The following is a 19,307-nucleotide window of genomic DNA, read 5'->3' as shown; positions in this document are numbered from 1 at the left end:
TAGGATGCCCTGAATAAAGCTGCTTTTCTAATATAAGTAACATTATCTCAGCTTTACCAAAAAGTGTTACAGCTGTGATAACCTTGTCATTAATCAGATTCTTCTCCCTAGAATTCAGCTCAATTAAATACACATCGGGGCCCTGTTATTTGCAATACACTGTACTTGTCACTTAGGGGTGATGGGGTAGATGATAGTGTGAATAAAATATGACACTGAAGCTTCGTGATATAGTAGAGAAGATAAAACAAGGAACTATAACACAAGGTCAGACATATTGAGCGCCATAAATGGGGCATAAGGAAAGTCCTGATAAGGTTTGGAGGAAGGAGATTTTATATCCAGCTAATGGTATCCGGCTTTGTGAAGGTGATATTCATGCTAGGCCTTGAAGGACAGACTGTCAGTAAATGAAGACTGGTGAAAAGCAGTGAAGTGTAGTAGAGGGACAGCCTAACATAGTGTAAAGAGCACAGGACTGAGAGGTACAACACCTAGACTCAGATCCCAGCTTTGTGACCCTGAGGAAGTCACTGCACTTCCCTGATCCTCTGTTTCTTCATCTGTAAAATGGGAATAATAATACTTGGCCCTGCTTACCTCGCAATGTGAGGAAGATGGTTTTAAAACATTAAAAGCCGATAGTAATGCAAATTATCATAATTATTATTTGTATAGAACAGCACAAACAAAGGCCAGATGGTCCCATAGTCATGAAAAATATCTGTGGAGTAGCAAGTAGTCCATACTGGCTAGAACAGAATGTGGGGTGCATGTATAGGAGTAGTGAGAGATCAAGCTAGGAAGATGTTAGGGCCAGATGTGGAGAGCATTCAGCTCCAGGCTGAGGGCTTCAGACTTTATTTTGTTTATTCTGTATGTATTTATAGCCGTGCGTGATTTCTCCCCTAATAGAACCCAAAGCAGTAAGAGCAGAGACTGTTCCACTTTTGGTTTTGTATCCCCAAGTACCTAGCTCAATGAGTGACACGTTGTAGGTGCTTAATAAGTGCTTGTTAACTAATTGATTGATAGGCAGAAAGGAGCTAGTAGCAGGTTTGCAGGAGTGAGGTGAGCAGAGCCACGCTTTGGGAAAATTGATCTGTAGTAGCATGAGAATAGAAAAATGTGGGGAGGACACTTCAGACACCTCTTTAATAGCCAGTGTGAAGAGCAGCGAGGACCTAAACGTGGCTTCTAAAAGTTGGAATGGGAAAGAGAAGATACAATCAGGGATTAGTGTAGTGAGGAGGTGGAATTACTGGGATTAGGCACCCGATGAGATATTGGAATTAGAATCACATGTGTATACTTCACCTTGGAAGTTGGAGTATGCACGAGGGGGAGGGGAGGAGAGGATCCCTAGAGAAACTTGTTAGTTTGGGAGAAAATGACGAATTCAGTCATAGTCAGTGAACATTTATGTTAAGCACCTTCTTCATGCCCAGAACTGAGCTATGCACTGAGGATACCAGAAAAGGCAAAAGACAGTCCCCTTTCTCAAGGAGTCTGCCATCTAACGGGGAAGATCACGTGCAAACACTCACGTATGAACAAGCTGTGTACAGTGTGAATTAGAAATAAGCAACAGAGGAAGGGCATTTGAAGGGAGCCAGGGGAGCCAGGAGGCAGAGATGAGGAGGGAGAGCTCTCAGGGCCTGGGGGTCAGCCAGGGTCAACGGCCAGACCTATGAGATGGAGTGCTTGTGTGAGTGATAAGGGGGTCAGGTCCTAGAACACGTGGTAGAGAAAGGCAGGCAGGTTACGAAGGGCTTTGAATACGAGTCAGAGGATTTTATATTTGATGAGCCAGACTTTCCCTTCTGAGGTAGGATTAATCAGTTCTTTATGCAGTGCTCGGAAGACCTTGGATGCTGGGATCCTTCTGCTTGGGTTGTTTGGGTTGTCTGGGTGTCTCGAGGTGGGGAGGATCCCCTGAAGTTTATTGAGTAGGGGACAACACGGTTAGCCCTGTGCTTCAGGAAGAGCAGTCGGACAGCTGAGTGTAGGATGGATTGGCAGCTGGAGACCAACCAGAGGATACTGCAGTGGCCTGGGCGAGAGGTGGTGAGGGCCTTCACCCGGCCATGTCAGAAGAGGGGAGGGGGCGCATCCAAGAGATGTGACGAAGGCAGAGCTAACAGGACACGATGACAGCTTGGACGTGGGCATGAGAGAGAGTAAGGAGCGATAGAGAGAGCGCTCAGCTAGCTTGTGAGCCTGGATGACTGGGCCAGTGGGGGTTCCCTCAACGGTACAAGGTAAGTCTGTAAGGTAGGAGCAAGGTGATGAGTTCAATTTGGGACATGCTGAGTTGATGATGTCTCCTGGCCATCCGGTTGGAGAGGTCTGAAAGCCAGTTGGAGATATAAGATTGGAGGTTAAAGGAGAGGATAGGTCGGACCAGTAGATTTGAGAATCATCAGCATAGAGAGAGTAGTTCATTAAATCCATGGGAGCTGATGAGATCACCAGGGGACGTAGGATAGAGGGAGGAGAGCAGAAGGCCCAGCACAGGCCCCTGAGGGGACACCTGTGGTTAGAGGAGGATCCAGCAAAGGAGACACAGAAGGAGGGTCAGTGAGGTCCAAGTGTCTCTTCTAAAGAAAGCTGTGCCATCACTCAGCACCTCCTGGAGAGTGGAGAATTCTGTAGTTCAACCTATGGCCAGAGGCAGTCCCTTGAGTTCTCCTTAGCATCCTCAATTCTTTTTGTGTGATTGGAGCAAGTTGCTTCCCAGGCTTATCCAGAAGCCATACTTTCTCTTCTGAATTAGAATTCGTCAGTTCTTTATGTAGTACTAGGAAGGCCTGGACCAGAAGCTGGGATCCTTGTTTGGTTGTCTGGGTGTCCAAAGGTGGACACAGGCTTGGTCTGGAGGGACTGGGTTAGAAATGGAGACTAGATTGCCGTCAGCATTTCTTCTCTACTCTTCCCTGTGCATGGGAAGCACTGGGAGACTGCAAGGATGTGTGGGTCCCTTTAATTTGAAAACGTGACCCAGGACTGGTGGCGGTGGTTGGTGCTCAGGGATGCTTTGGATGGATCTCCACTTGGAATACTGTCAGGCTGGTTCTGCTGCCTGGCCTGGCTCATGCTTAGTCTTTGTTTTTCAGCTCCACAGAGGTGGATGACATGATCCGGAAGTCTACAAACCTGCTGTTGACTCGAACACTGAGCAGCTCTCTGCAGAATGTCATTAAGAGGAAGAACGTCGGGCTGACGGAGGTGAGGCTGCACAGCTGGGGCTGCCCTGGCCTAGACTGGAGCATCTCTGGCATGTGGGGCCCATCCTGGGAGGCGCATTGTGGCCACAGCAGAATTCCCTGTCCTTTTCTCACCTTCACCTTTCCGCCACCAGTGCCCCAGGCCCGTCTTGGTTTAATCTGTTTGTGCTTTGTCTTTCCTCCTGCAAAGCCGAGTTCTTTCTCTCCATGTCTTTCGTGGGCTTAGCCAGCTTTCCGGTCAGAAGTTGATACGGTTGGAAGGAATAGTGTGGATCATTTGCCATTAGTTATATGAGAGGGATTTTGCTCAGAGGATACTCTCAACATCAGGTTCCTATTAATGTGAATGACAGTCCAAATATAACATTTTATATGAATTCAACTCTTGCCTGCGTAAAATCACGGATGCCGAGGATCTTGGCAGTCACAGCACTTGGCTGGGGTATGCAGACCCGGCTTTGGCTTTGGGGAAGTCTCCCAGTCCCCTCCAATCCCCTCATGACAGGTAACGCACTTGAGCAGCCCAGAATCTGGGGGTCTTTACAGGCAGGGAGACTTCCAATCAAGGGTCTTAGTGGTAGCTCATTGTGTCCTCCGAGGAAAGGGGACAAGTCGTGCTGTATGCTCAGAGCCCCATCCCAGCCCCCTGAAGAGCAGCCCAGATAACTGGGGGCCTTCTGGAGTTTGGGGAAAACCATTGAAGGGAGTGCAGCAGTCAAGAGCTCTGTTAGCCAGCCAGGCACATAGGGGGAGTCGCTGGGTTAACCCTGGACCCGGGTACACAGCAGACCTGGTGACGAAAGTAGGAGGGAAAGGCTCTGGATGTGGGTGGCATGCGGTGAGATGTCACTTGTTCGGTTTAGTGCTCGGCAGCAAGGACAGCGTGTGTCTGCAGTCTGAGTGGGAGAGGATTGATGTCATGAGTGTTGGGTTCTTGTTATCCTGGATGTTGGGCAGTGCCCTCCGAGAGTTAGTGCCAGGCTTCTTGGGGATTCAGAGAGAGGGGGAGGGAGCTGGAGGCGAGTGCTTGGGTGCATCTAGATGGTTCTTCCTCCTTCCAGGCAATTAAAGACGAATCAGTCATTGTGGGGTAGGACGTGGGCTGTCTTGTCAGAGCTGAGTGTGTGTTTAAGAGGTGGGAGAGATCCTCGTGATCATCCATTCTGAGTCTTTCCTCTGACAGGTGAAGAGACTGAGGCTCGGGGGGGGGTAGTGATTCACTGAGGGTTGTCTTGCTCCCCAGCCTCTGCACCCCCAGGACGTGCAGCAGATTACCCTGGGGGTGGGGGAAATTGTGATGAGAAAGGAGAGCTCTGGATGAATTAGGTTCCCTTGGGGAAAGAAGCATCATTTTGTCATGGAAGGTCCTTGTGTGTCTCTGACACTCTGTTTTCCCATCCGAGTAATGGAAGGAAGATCGCTTGTGTTCTGGCCCTTGTAGGGTTGGTACAAGGACAGTGCTGAGGAAATGTCAGTTGTGAGATTCGTGCTGCGGGTCTTTGTGGGGTTTGTGGGGGTTGCTGTCTGTGTGCTGCAGTGCCCCGAAGACCGGCAGTTCAGCTCAAAAGGACCACCTATTTACTGACTGCTTAGATCATCTGGCCGGTTGATGTGATTGTTTTTCCCCATTCAAACCGGCGACCATCTCTTTATTTTGTTCAAGCCACATGACAGAGTGCTGGCTTGAGACTTGAGCCCTGGAGTGTTAATTCAGACCTCCTTCCTCTGACAGACTTTGTGACCTTGGAGCTAAACTCTGAGCTTAGATCTCTGAGGGAATTTTTGTGCCTGCTTTTCCTCACCAGCAGTATGGTCATGAGCACACAGTAGGTCCGAAGGCCGAGGAGCTCCCCAGGAAAGTTGCTCTCAAGGCACTTGGTTTCTGAGAGTGATTAGTAAGCATCTGTACAGATAGCGCCAGGCTCTGCAAAGAAAGGTTGCCCCCAAAACTCTGGGAGAGCCTTGCTATGTGGGCAGTGTGGAGAGGATCACTCTTTAGATCTTTCCAGCCACCCAGACCATCAGTAGCATCACTCTTTAATACATCCACCACCCTGAGTACATATAAGCATACAAACACACATTCATGCATTCGTACATGTACCTATGTACGTGCATACACACGTACCTATAAGAACGTCTGTGGCTGTGCCACTCTTTGCCCCAATTTCCACATCCTGATTCATATCATATCTACATGTGCACACCCTCCCAGTTTATGTCCCATTTTGCTTTTGTGTGTATTTTTCTCCCTTATTTAAAAGTTCAGCCTCATCAGATGTGAATGCACTCTGAACGGGTGCCTAAATGGGCCAATTCTCCTACTGAGCCTCCTTACGTCACGTCTTTGGTGATTACACGGATTGGGCTGAGAAAAAAACAAAAAACATGAAACTACAATGGAGTCCTGTTAGGACTGTCCTGGACATTGACTTCCTTCCCCTCAAGGAAGCTGTGCTACCCGCCAGCGTCCCCCCCTTCCTCCCCACTTCCCAAGGTGCTCAGGACTCTCTGGCCGCTAGCACCGTGCCCTGGAATGCCCAGTCCTCCCCCATCCACACCCCTACCTGAGCTTGGCTTTTCTCTTTTGTGTCTTATCTCCCACTCTGAGGGCAGAGCCTGGTTTTCTTTTTGTTTGCATCGGTGTCTTGGGTGCTTAGCAGATGCCTGGTACATGATAGGCTCTGGGGAAATCTTAGATATTAATTATTATTATTAGTCAAGACTTAAAATGGCGTTCTTATGGTAACAATAAGAATAAGGACATAATGTGAAGAGCATTTCCATCATGCTTTGAGGTTATACAAGTTGTCTCAGTGGATGCTCTCATGATCATCCTTTTACAGATGAGGAAAATGATATTCACCTGAGAGAGGGCAGGAAGTGAAGACTTGTCCAGGGACCCCCAGCCAGTCCCGAGTCTTACCCACTGGGCTGCCTGGCTGCCTGCTACTGCCAGTCAGTGCTGGGGGGTGACTTAAGCTTTTTCCCAGCCCATCTTGCTGTTGTCTCTCCTGAGGGCATGATCTTCAAATTACACAGTAGTTCTCCCAGCCCACACTAGGTGTGATTGAGATTGGTGACCCTTTGACCCTCTTTCTCTTCTTGTTTTTGGTGGCCACTGAGGTGCTGCTGACGTTCATTATTTGCGGGGTGCCACCTGGATTCCTAAGATGTGTGATGTCTGGGTTGTTCTCCGGGCCAGGCCTTGGGAGTCTGCAATGCCCTTCCCCACGAGCTCAGTGAAGCCGGGGAGGGGGTGGACTGGCCTCAGCCTTGTGGGGTCAGTCTGGCACTAGAACAAAGGAAAAGTCCTTGCTGTCCCCGAGGGAAGGGAGCTGCTGATTTATACTCTTGTGGCCTAGCCTTACAGCCCGGGCTCCTGGGATACAAAAGAGAGTAAGGCCTTCCACCATATTGAGCAACACAGCAGAACCTTGGGCAGGTAGACCTCTCCTTTTGTCGTGAGCATGGACACCCCGGGGCATGCCGGATGGGCCTCCAAGCCACTTAGAGTAAGAGTAGAAGTAGTTTTCTGGAGGACTTGGAAAGGCATCATGACGTCGTCCAGCTGGAGTCAAGACTTGGGTTCTTACTCATACCTGTGTGTGTCCTTATATGTAAAATGAGGGATTTGCACTGAGTGGTCTCCCCGATGTCTCCCAGTTCTAAATCCTATAACTTGTCCGTCTCTCCTGGAAGTGCTTATGTCTAGGCTACGTTCCTGCTGTCCCACTGGGATCCAGGGGCTCTGGTGGTTGAAACTGGACATGGGTGAGGGATCCTCTGCAGATCTCTCTGGTTCCTCGAGCCTCTGGGGCTGGGCTGTGTCCTACGTCGACTCCACTCACAAAACTGACCTGGGTGAGAATGACCTCCAGCACAGGAGAGAGATGTTGGTTCTGCACTCCAGGGTGAGCCCTGCCCTGCACATGAGGCCAGCTCCTCTCCGGTGCATCATGCACAGCCACTTACAGCTGCTTTCTTGTTCTGCCTTTGAAACAGTCCTCCCGCGTGACCTGCAGGAAAATATTTTTAAAGTCAGGGAGCAGGGGGGAGGGGCAAAAAAATCACAGGAGAGACTCAAATGATGATGAAATTTTATCTCTGAAATTGTTCCTACACAAGTAACTTCATGATTAACCCCTCCCCCAGAGCATCTGCTTTTTCATTTGCAAATGCCCTTGTGAGGTTTTTGGGAGCTGTCACTCAGGAGCACAGATTGCTTAGAGCTTATTAACAGACAATGTTCCCCTGAAAATGACACAGTATCTGCTGTAATCCTAGGGCGTTTTAATAGTCCATTCTGTGTTCTGCCATGAAACATTTCCAGAGTGACTGACAGTCAATTGGTGTAATTCATGGGGATCTTTTGTGTTGACAGTTTTTGAAAAAGTCGTGGGAAATTATAATGTACCCAGTGAAGCCGTCTTTTTTTTTTAAGCTGCCAATATCATGAAAAACAGGACAATCTTCTCTTTGACTGTCACTGGTTTGCATTTGCGATAACATGACACGATCCCTCCTTCTTATTAGGATTTCAATTTATAGACACAGTGCCTTTCCTACAGGTAGCTATGCTCGTTTTAAAATAGAAACTCTTCAATTTTCCAAATTGATTCCCCCCTCCCAGCACCACGGTAGTCTTGTCAATAGCCACCTGTCCACCCTCACCAGTCAAGGAAGGAGTTAAGTGAGACTTTTATTTATTTTGTGACTTGTTTCTTCTCTTAGGTGGGGCAGAATGGGATAGGGGTGGGGCTGCCCTGATTCACTTTTTTCTGCTTATTTCCAAGGATGCTCTGACAGTTTGGACCTTTTCAGATAGAACAGTTCAGGGGTGGCGAGGGGGACTGTGTCCAGGAATCCTCCTCCCAAAACCTTGAGATTTTGGGGTAGCTTCTAAATCCAAACTCCTCTGCAGAGCTCAGAGAATTCCCGATGTCAGTTTACCAGCTCACCTGGTTGAAGGGCACCATCACAGGGGCTGGGGAGAAGCAGAGTTAGCCAAGCTTGGTGAGAATCGGCTCGCCACTTTCCCAGAGCGCCAGCCCCAAGATTTACTTAGTTCTTCATCTTTTGTAACCACATCGGGACTGGGCATCACAGTGTCTTCTTACCCTTCAGTCTCTATAGAGGATGAAAAGCTGATCAGCAGCTCCCACACACCATCCCTCTGAGGGCCGCCAGTTTTTGTGGCTATATGTATCTGCGGAAGACTCACAAGCAGGAGAAAGGTACATGTAATTTCCTATGGATATTTGCTGAACTCCAAGGTTGAGAAAATAGATTTTAGATATACATTGGGATCTTGAGAGAGAGAGATACTGACAGTGTCCTCATCTGTAAAATGGGATTAATAATAACACCTACCTCCCAGGGTTGTTGTGAGAATCAAATGAGATGATAATGGTAAAGTGCTTGGTACGTAATAAGCACTATTAAATCTTATTTTTATTTTGTTATTGTTCAGTTGTTTCAGTTATGCCTGACTCTTTGTGACCCCATTTGGGGTTTTCCTAGCAAAGATACTGGAATGGTTAGCCATTTCCTTTTCCAGCTCATTTTGCAGATGAGAAAACTGAGGCAAACAGGCTTAAGTGACTTGCCCAGGGTCCCACAGCTGGTAAGCAAATGAGGCTGGATTGAACTCGGGAAACTGAGTCTTCCTGACACTAGGCCCAGCACTCTACTGTGTCACCTAACTGCCCATCATCATCATCATCACAATTGTTATTGTTATTACTGTCCAAGTGGAGTAAATAAAACAATATCATAGCATCTCCCTTTCTTCTAGCTATACCTGAATGGAAAGTTCCTCTCTGCCATCCCCCTCTTGAAGGCTCCCAGCTTTAGAGGGTCTGTTACCTTGAGGGCTTCAGACTCATTCTTGGTGGTATGAGTGACCCCTGTTCTTTGGGGGAAGCTTCTCTGTCTCCTGTGGACTAGGTAGTAATACAATTAGTGGATGCAGAATGGGCAGAATGACCAGACTGTAGGAAGTTGTTAATCGTTTTCTGCCATTGTGTTAGATCTCCAGTGGAGTAGCCCAGGGATCTGTATTTGAAAAAAAAAAAATCTGACATTTTTGTTAGTAGCCTGGGTGGGGGCATAGGTGGCAGGCTCATCAGATGGGCACAAGACCCGGAGCTGAGGGGTAACCTAACAGTGAGTGAGAGTCAGCATCCACAGAGATCTTAACAGGCTAGAACAGAGCTGTCAGGCAGACTGCCTGTGACAGGCCACACAGCCCGCAACACTCCCAAGTACCACTGAACTCAATTAAAATGTAACTGGGAAATACTTAACTAAATAAAAATATAATAAAACATAGACAATACTATATTTTAAAACAAAGTCAATATGTGGCCACGGTCCTTATTTGCAGATTGATGGTTTCCATTTCTATTTGAGTTTCACACCATTGGGCTAGACTGTTGGGCTAAATCTAAAGAGATGAAATTCAGTGGGGGTAAATATGAAGTCTTATAATTGCGTAAAAAAAATTTGTTTCACAAATACAAGGTGAGGGAGGTGTGGTTAGAAAGCGGTTGTTCTGAAAAAGAATCTGGGTGAGTTAGTGGGCTACAGGTGCACTATGAGTCATGTATGTGATGGGAACATCCAGAAGAGCTAGTACAACCCCAGGACACACTAAGAGGGGCACGGCTTCCAGGAAATGAGAGGTGAGAGTTCTGCTGTAGTCAGCCCTTGTCACACCTCGTCTGGAGTAGTGTGTTCAATTCTGGTCCCAAAGTTTAAGAAAGACTTCAATAGGCCAGAGGGTTTCTAGAGGTGGGCAGCCAAGATGGTGAAAAGCCTTGGGTCCCTGTCATGAGGATGAGTTGTTGGAACTGGGCTTGTTACACTGGAGAAGAGAAGATTGACAGGGTGCATCATAGCGATCATCAAACATCGGAGGTACTGACTAATGGAGGAAGGCAGGAGATTTATTCTTTTGAGGCCCACAGGGCCTTTGACAGTGTTTGACAAGTCAGATTTAAGGTCAAGAAAGACTTTTGCCAGTTAGAGCTGTCTAGAGAATGAGTGGACTGATGTCTGAGAGGTGGTGAGCTCCCCTTTCTGGGAAGTCTTCCATCAGAGATTGGATGACCAACCATTACTTGTTTGGTATGTTATTGAGACTGCTTTGGCTTCTGCTTTGGCTTCCAACTCTTGCTTGTATGATTCTCTAAATTGTGGATGGAGTCACTCGTCTTAGGCTATAAAGATCTCATAGAGCCTGTGATCGGCACATCTTATATTGAGCACCGTTCTGCCAATGGACGTGGAATGCTTTGTTCTATGAGCCTGGAAGCTATTGGAATTGTCTGAGAAGGTCGTTCAGAGCTTTAAGAAGTATCACTGGGTTGGAAAGTTGGCAGTAATAATGCCCCACCCATGCTTCCCACTGGTGACAGCACATCTCTTACCCACCCTCTTTCACATACACTGTTTGTGTATGTAAAGCAAATAGGATGTCCTTTGCCCAGACATGGGTTCTTGTATAGAAAAAACACCACCACCAAACCCCCCCCCCCAAACCAAAACCCCCAAACATTATAAAAGAAGAGATAAGACAGGTTAGAGTTTCATTGCTATACATGGCTTATTTCAGATACAGGTTGTATGGGCAAAGGTGTCATGATTGAAGTAAGGTGCCAACTTCATGTTATAGATGATGAAGCCAAGGTGAGCCGACTTGAGGCACTTTGAGAGACCATCTATCCATCCCTTTGCCTCTAGAGATGCTTGCACTGTAACTCCACATGGATCTGAGCTCTTCTTTGTGGAGTGCCCCTTCTGGGCTACCCTGCCACTTGATACTTGTACTTTCCAGGTGGGTGTCCCCTCACCCAACTGCTCTCACAGGCGGGTGGATCCATGTTCCTAAAGCAAAGCCCACAAGCCTCCACTGGCAAGCTAACAAAGGTGATTGTGCCTCTTATTTCTTTACAGTTGGAGAATTTTGTTGATTTTTTTTTTATAGGAACACATGTGGGATACTAGAGGTAGTTGGCATATTTGCTCTTTATGCATAAATGTCTTCTTTTAGTCAGTCAGAAGACACATTTATCTCAAAGCAAAGGCATTTACTAAGATGGCATAGTAAGAACAGTAGCTCGAAAACATTTATTCCTCTGAAACCTGGAGTACTTTCTGCAGGAGTGGGCACAGACATTTAACACTATTAGTGTGAAACATACACAGAGGAAATCCATGTGGCCGAGGCAGCTCCTGCCTCAGCACCCCGGGTCCTGATTTCCTGCTTCTTGTGGTCACCTCCTGCCGCTCCCCATGGGCCCAGCATCTCCTTTGGGCGGATGGCTTGTGTGGGCGTCCTACGTCTGCCCCTTTGTGTCTCTTGGTGCTAGCTGGGGGACGTGGTGTTTCTGACCCCTGGTAAGGAGACATCAGAGCGTTGGGGGAGTCAGGAAGAAAGACAGACCTTCTTCTCCCCCAGCCTGGGCTTTCTGGGCCCACTTGGGGCACAGGCAGTTTTCATGCTGCCAGTCTGGCTCCTCTTCTGAGTTTATCAGGGAAGCTTCTTCATACTTTGTAAAGGAATAACAGGATGTGAGCGAGCCTTTGTACTTAGTTTAGCATATTAACATTTCATTTCATCTCATCTGCCCCTTCTTTTCTATAATCATATTAAAAAAAGATGGGAGCCTTGGGAGGGGCGTGCAGTTGCGGGGTGGGGCTGGAAATAATGACCCTAAGAAAGAAGATTTCTGAGCACTCTTCTGTGTATGTGTGTGTGACAACATGGACTGTTTTTCTTATCAGTCACTCTGATCTAGTCTCCTTTCATGCTATTCTGCACCATCCAGAGTGCACAGCTTGTCATCTCCTTTGCGTGTCCTCCCGGCGCCTCCTCTTTCTAGAGTTGTAGGCATACCCATTTAACATGATCCTTGTGCCCATGTACCTTTCTTTGCTTTGTAGCTTGTACAGATCATCATCAACACAACCCACTTGGAGAAGTCCTGCAAGTACCTGGAGGAATTCATCACCAACATCACCAATGTGCTCCCTGAGACAGTCCATACCACAAAGCTGTACGGGACCACCACATTCAAGGTGAGAAGTGCCCACAAACACATTGGATTCTGTCGATGGTGGCCTGAGCATGGCTCTGGGTCCCCTAGTATGAACTGTGCCTTGGGTCACTCCCTCGTTCTCTGGGGAAAATCTCTGGGCGCTTTTATTCCTCTTCTTTTTATAGGCTCTGCCACTGTAGAAGAGTAGTCAGTCTGAGTGAAGAATGAAGAACCCAGCCTGTGGTGCCCACATCACATTGTACCAATTCATACGGGTCTTCCCAAGTTTTTCTGAAATTATCCTCTTTTATCAGCACAATATAGGTCATCACATTTGTATACTATACCTTGTTCATTCCCCAATGGATGGTCATCCCCTCAGTTTCTAATTTTTTGCCACCACAAAAAGAGCTGCTATAAATATTTTTGTGCATATAGATTTTCCCCCGTTTTTTGATGTTTTTGGAGTACAGACCTAATAGTGGTATTGATGGGTCAGAGGGGATGGAAAGTTTTATAGCCCTTTGGGCATAGTTTCAGTTGTTTTCCAGAGTAGTTGGATCAGTTCACAGTGCACTACCAACAGTGCATTAGTGTATTTTTAGAGTTTTTCAATGTATTCACTAGTTGTGTTAACTTTTTTCCTCTTCTCTTTCTTGCTTATCTTTAAAAAAAAAAACACTATTTGCCACATGGAATAACTCTCTGGAAGGAGAAAGAGGAGGGATGTTGGGGAAAATTATGTTTAAAAAAAAAGGACAACATCAATAAAAATGTACTTTAAAATGAGATTATAGGATAGTTTCTGATGGAAAGATTAATTGACGTTAAAATAGAAGAAAAACTGCAAGTAAAGTTGTGAAATATTCCTAGTATTACCAGTCTGAGATAGAGGATTTCCTTTCATGAGATGACATTTTAGGAATGGTGTAATAAGATTTCAGAAGAAGAACTTTCTTTGGAATTGGGAGAGTACTGACCCTGGCTCTTTTGCTCATGGCTTTACTGTTTTGAAAGAACTGCTTTTCATTTCTGAGCCTTGGTTTCTGACCCTTTTGAATGAAGGTGTTCTACCAGGACATCACAAAGGCCCTTTTACCTCAGTCAAGTTATTTCAGAATGATCTAGATGGTTTACTTTGACTCCTGCTTTATGGATAAGAATGCATAGTAAGGCCTTTGCATAAATGTTATATGGAGAATGTTATATAGAGAAGTGATTTGGGTGACTCTTAAGTCAGTGAACATTTATTAAGTGCCTACTGTGTGCCAGCCCCTGGATTTAGTACGTGCTGAGAAAACAGAGAAAGGCAAAAGACAGACAGTCCCTTCCCTGAAGTTGCTCACAGTCTAATGCGAGAGATAACATTTGAACAGCTATGTAGAGACAAGCTATAAACAGGATAAATTGGAGATAATCTCAGAGGGAAGCCTTAAGGGGCATCAGGAAAGGCTTCCTGTAGAGATAGTGGGATGAAGCCAGGAAGGCTAGGAGACAGAGATGAGGAAAAGAATTCTAGGCATGGGGAGGACCAGTGAAAGTACACTGAGTCTAGAGACGGAGTAGCTTATTTAAGGATTAGCAGAGGTCCGGCTCCGTAGATATCAGAGCGTGTGCTGAGGAGTAAGGTATAAGAAGACTGTAAATTAAGCAGGCACAGGTTATGAAGGGCTTTGAATGCTAAACAGAGCATTTGGTACTTGATCCTGGAGGCAGTAGGGAGCCACTGGAATCTACTGAGTTGAGGAGTGACATGGTCAGACATGTGCTTTCAAAGGTCAGTTTGATAGCAGAGTCAAGGACGGACTGTAGTGGGGACAGAATAGAAGCAGGGAAGACTTAGCAACAGGTTGCTATCATGGTCCAGTAGTGAGGTGAGGAGGGCCTGTACCAGGGTGGGGGCCATATCAGAGGAGAGCAAGGAGTATATTTGAGTGATGTTTCAGAGGGAGACTCCATTAGACTCCAATTATCCATTGGATATGGGGGATAAAAGTTGAGCTGAGAGCCAAGGATAGCACCTAGGACAGTGTGTGAGTCTGTGTGACTGGCGGTGCCTCTGTTAGTGATAGGTAAGTTACAAAGAGGGGAAGGGCAAAGAGAATTTTAGAGTTCAGTTTGGAACGTGTTGAGTTCAAGGTGTCTGTGAGACCTCCAATAGGCAGTTGAAGATATAGTGCCAGAGATTAGCAGAGAGATGAGGGCTGGACAAGGAGATCTTGGGAGCTCCTGAGCCCACCAAGAAAAATAGTCTAGGGGGGGAAGGTACCATGATCTTGGAGGACACCTATGGTTAAGAGTCATGAGCTGGATGAAGATCAGTGGAAGAGGCTGAGAAGTGGTAGTTGGGTAGGAAGAGAATTGGGAGAGAGCCCGGAGTGAGCCTTTCAGCCTCATTACCATTCCTCCTATTCCTCTGCTCTCACAGACCACCCATGCTGGTCTTCTCTTTGTTTCTCACCCATGGCACTCCATTTCCCCCATCCATGTCTTTATCCTGGCCCTCGCTTGGATGGCGTTCTATTCTCAATGCAAGAGGCTGCTCAGACACCCACCACCCAACTGCTATTGTCTTCTCTCTCAAACTGCCTTTTACTTACCTGTCTTGAATTTATCTTGTGTTGATGTTACGTATGTATATTCAACATATACTTATATACATATCCATATGTACAAACACATACATATTAAATGCATATACGTGTGGTGTTTCCACCAGTAAAATGTAAGCTTCTTGAGAGCAGGGATTGTTTCATTTTTTGTGCATTCCTGGCACCTGAAATATCAGGCACCTAGTTGCTGTTTAACAAACAGCATTATTCTTTATGGCATTAGCTCTGTGTCCTGTCCTTCCCCCTGACCTGAGTTTCCCCTTCTCAGGAGCCGCATAGCATACCTGGCCAGACAGCCACCACGAAAGAGGGTGGCATAGGGGTTCTGTCGTTACTCTGGTATTAAAAATGCAAGAAGGACTATTAAAAATGGGCAGGGAGCCATAGGAGGGGCACCGCCAGTTAACTACTTAACAGAGGGGAAGTTCTGGAGACCACTAAAGGTCGTGCTGACAGGGCTTGTTGGAAACAACAAATGCTCTAAAACACATCGAAAGTGTCTTTTTACCAGGACTCTTTCAAACCAGCTAATTCGGCACTCAGTATAAACACAGCAATTACAATGGCTGCATGTTGTGTATTTTCCTAAGCTACTGTTTCCCCCAAACATTCCCGTGCAAATGGAAACCTTTTGCTGGATGATGAGGGGGCAGGGGATCCAAAGGGCTTCCTGGTGGTGGTCTTGTCAGAATGCTTTTTATTTCTTCTATGTGGACACAAACCCAGCTAGAGCACTTACCTCTTCTTGCTCCCAGGAGCTTTCTGGCCTTCTTGGAAATGAGAAACAGGGTTGCTTATGGTAAGGAATCATGTAAAAGCATTGGCGTGTGACCAGTAAGGAAGAAGAACCAGATTCCCCCCAATTATGCAGGGACAAAGATGACAAGTTAATGGCAACCCTGACCTGCCCATTAGACCCTGTTGTCACATCTGTGGGACAGAAGGGTCAAGGGGCCACCAGCACTGATTCCTGCCTGACTTGGCACAGCTTTTCAGACTCTGTCTCCCTTCCCAGGATGCCCGGCACGCTGCAGAGGAAGAGATTTACACCAACCTGAACCAGAAGATTGACCAGTTCTTGCAGCTGGCTGACTATGATTGGATGGCTGGGGATTCAGACAGCAAAGCCAGCGATTATCTGACAGATCTCATCGCCTTTCTTCGGAGCACCTTTGCAGTCTTCACACACCTTCCTGTAAGTCACGGTCACACTGTTCCACACTCCTTTGGACCAAAAATGAATCATTGATACATTTTGTTTGTATGTCACCTTTATTTCTGAACCTGTCCCTCCTCTCCTTCCCTACCCTGTATGCCATCCCTTGAAACAGAATCAAAAACAAAGAGAAAAGAGCAGCTCAGGGAGACCATCCTCATTCTTTTTGAAAGAGTCATTGTCTTGAAGTACTGCTGTCCACAGGAGGGCAGCTGAGTGGGCTAGGCATGAGCTCTGACCGTCCAAGTAGCACTGGCATCTAGAGGAGGAGAAAGGTGACCCATTCTCCTTATGCTCTCCTATCAGCAATCTCTCCTTTCCATATGAGCCTGCCTTGTTGTAGAGTTGAGCAGTAGAAATCACTCACAAATCTTTTATGAAAAACTCAATTGCAGCAGAAGGCAGACACACATCAGTTCACATCCCCGACCCTGATAGCCACAAGCCTCCAGTCTGTTCACCTTCAGACGTTCATCCAGCCTAAGAACTAGAGGCTTACCTCGTGAAAGGTGATGCCACAGCATTGTCCCAGAAGCTGCGTTTGAGGAAGTGGGCTGGGGTTGGCTGTTCAGTTAGAAATCCTAATGTAGCCCATGGCCGAAGGAGTGCCTTGCTCCCCAATCCTGGTAGCAACTGCAGAGAACCATGGGGAGCCCAAGATGGAATTCCCCCTTTCACCTATGCTGGGATTTCTCCTTTCTGCTTGCTCTGATTTAACAGTCTTCCTGCTAAACCTTAACTAGAAGACCCTGCTTGTTCCGCTGCCTTACTCCCATTATAGGGCAGCCAGGTGGCCCAGTGGATAGAGCGCCATTCCTGGACTCAAGAAGATCTGAGTTCGAATTCGGCCTCAGATACTTAACAGCCCAGTGATCCTGGGCAAGTCACTTACTTCTGTTTCTCTCAGTTTCCTCATCTGTACGATGAGCTAGAGAACGAAATGGCAAACCACTCCAGTATCTTTGCCAAGAAAACCCTAAATGGGGTCACAAAGAGTCAGACATGATTGAAGACAACTGAACAAAACAACAACCCTATTGCACCTTCATCTGCTTCTTTATTGCCAACTCCTTTGCTTTCTCCCCTCCATTTTAAGGATGCTTCGCTAGTGCAGTGGGACCAGACTCGAAAGGAAATAGGGGCCACTCATCCCTCCATAAGGATGGCTGTGGGCCACATGTTAACTTAGTCGTCAAATGTGATGTTATCTATGTTTAATTCTATTTTTGTTGATTTTGTTAAGTATTTCCCAATTGCAGTTTATTCTGATTTGGACCTCGCTTCGGACTGAGTTGTGGAGTGCGTTTGGTGCACCGGCCACATGTTGGCACCTCTGCCTGGAACAAAACCAAGTGTCTTATTCTTTCTTTAAACTCATAAAAAAGGATTAAAGTTCCAGGCTTGGAATCCAGAATTTTCCACCTGGGTGACTGTGGATCAGTCACTTTCCTTCTCTAGCTGTGGAGAATGAGGGGTTGACCTTGCTGACCTCTAATGTCTCTCTGATTTCTGAGATGCATTTTGCTAATTCCTTTATTCTGAAAGCTCCTCCTGGCTTTGAGAAGGTCAGTTTTCTTGCTCCGGCCCTTGAAGCAGCAGCAGGCATTGTGCCAAAAGTCTCTGACTTCTCCAGAGTCCGGTGTGATTGATCCCCATGGGGCAGGCAGCCTTGCAGGCTCACTGTTGTTGCTGCTAAGCTCATGTGAGTGGCAGTTTCTCACAGTGTATCCTACTTTGAAGGGGTTTGAGTAGGGTCATTGTCTTTTTGATGATTAAAGAGAAGATCCCATCTTTTTCCCCTCATCTAGCCTCATCTGCTAGACTGGTCTACCCAGGATTAATGACAAGGCTGTATCTGAAGGGCCGCCGGTTTGGGCTGGAAGGAATTATGATAATAGCCAACATTTATGTAGCCCTTTAAGGTTTTAAATGGATGTAGAGTGGAAGGTCCTCTAAAATCATTAAGTCCCACTTTCCTCATTTTACCGATAAGGAAACCCATTCCAGACTCAGGGCGTTAATATCCAGGGGGTTTTGAACTCTCTGCCTCTAAAGCCCATGACCTTTCATCTGTACTAAGTTAAGTTTCATATTTTTCCTGTGGGTTCTTTTCTGAGATGTGAGCATAATATAATGAGCCGGAAAGTACTGTGGAGTCCTGATTCCCCATCTGGATTTAGGCTGCCCCTACAGTGGGTCTGGCCTCCGTGTGAGTCTACAGTAGGAATCCCTTAGGGGAAAGGTCGTCCTGAGCAATGGGTGATATCTGGGTCATAGGCCCACAGAAAGAAGTGAAGTCTGGATAATAGAGCTCCTGCTAAGTCCTGCCTTCATGTCCCTGGAAATAAGAAGTCCTTTTATGGAGGAAAATACCTGTCCACATCCTCTCGGCTGGCGACCCCTATGTAATCACAAACCAAAATGCAGTGACCAGCTGGCCTGAGTCAGCTGTCATATCTATTCTTCTGTGCTTCACCTCTCAGGGGAATTTATTCTAATTTGAAAGGCCTCTCAGCCCTTGGGAGACAAGAGGGTTCGGTGAGCTACCTCTTGAACCAAAAACATGATTTTCAGGTTAATCAGAGCTATTGCCGGCAGGAATGAAATGAAACACTCATTTTGGGTGCCCCACCAACAGCATCATAGCCAAGAAGAAAGGGTGAGCCAGGACTTGGTGACCGCTGAGACCCCTTCTCACCCTTAAATTCTGTGATTCTCTGACAGGGTGCCTCTTTGGACTTGAGGTTTTAAGAGAACCTTCCTTCATCTACCGATTGTCCTGGAAGAGTCAGTCCCCCAGGAGTCATATCATGCTCCTCTACCAAAGGTCCTCAGCTAAGATAATTTAAATACTCAGGTCGCAGGGATCCGAAAAGATCATCCAGGGCATTGGAATGGCTTCATAAAGTCTACCAGTGTCTTTTCCGAGGGATAGGGATAGGGATAGGGATTTCTTCCTCCAGAGAAGGAGAGTCTGCTAACTCTTGATAAAACATTGTCCTTCTTTAGAAGACTATTGTCAGGCAGTTTTTCTGACCCTGCCCCTTCAAAACCACTCTTGCTGTAATTTCAATTTATCTCTTCTTTATCAAGGGCTTGAATGAAATCAGAGAACAGCTTTTCACTCCTGTCTTTCTATCCTTGGAAAATATTTGATCATTCTAAATGATTCATGGAGGAGATACTTTTTGCGTGAAGAAGGCTTCAT

General features: G+C 46.6%; 1 protein-coding gene across 3 annotated transcripts in view; it reads left to right on the top strand.

Moving 5' to 3' along the window:
• Nucleotides 1-19,307, top strand: part of EXOC6B (exocyst complex component 6B) — a 607,320-nt gene that overhangs the window by 330,880 nt on the left and 257,133 nt on the right. For all 3 annotated transcript variants that reach the window (XM_027839975.1, XM_027839976.1, XM_027839977.1), the window contains exons 16-18: nt 3,117-3,228; nt 12,177-12,311; nt 15,899-16,078. In XM_027839975.1, coding sequence (XP_027695776.1) covers nt 3,117-3,228; nt 12,177-12,311; nt 15,899-16,078 — 427 coding nt within the window. The remainder of the gene's footprint in view (nt 1-3,116; nt 3,229-12,176; nt 12,312-15,898; nt 16,079-19,307) is intronic.

This window comes from Vombatus ursinus, unplaced genomic scaffold (assembly GCF_900497805.2).
Source record: "Vombatus ursinus unplaced genomic scaffold, bare-nosed wombat genome assembly UNPS02014837.1, whole genome shotgun sequence".
Taxonomy (NCBI): Eukaryota; Metazoa; Chordata; class Mammalia; order Diprotodontia; family Vombatidae; genus Vombatus; species Vombatus ursinus.
The sequence above is the reverse complement of the archived record's forward strand: the minus strand, read 5'-3'. Positions and strand labels throughout refer to the sequence as shown.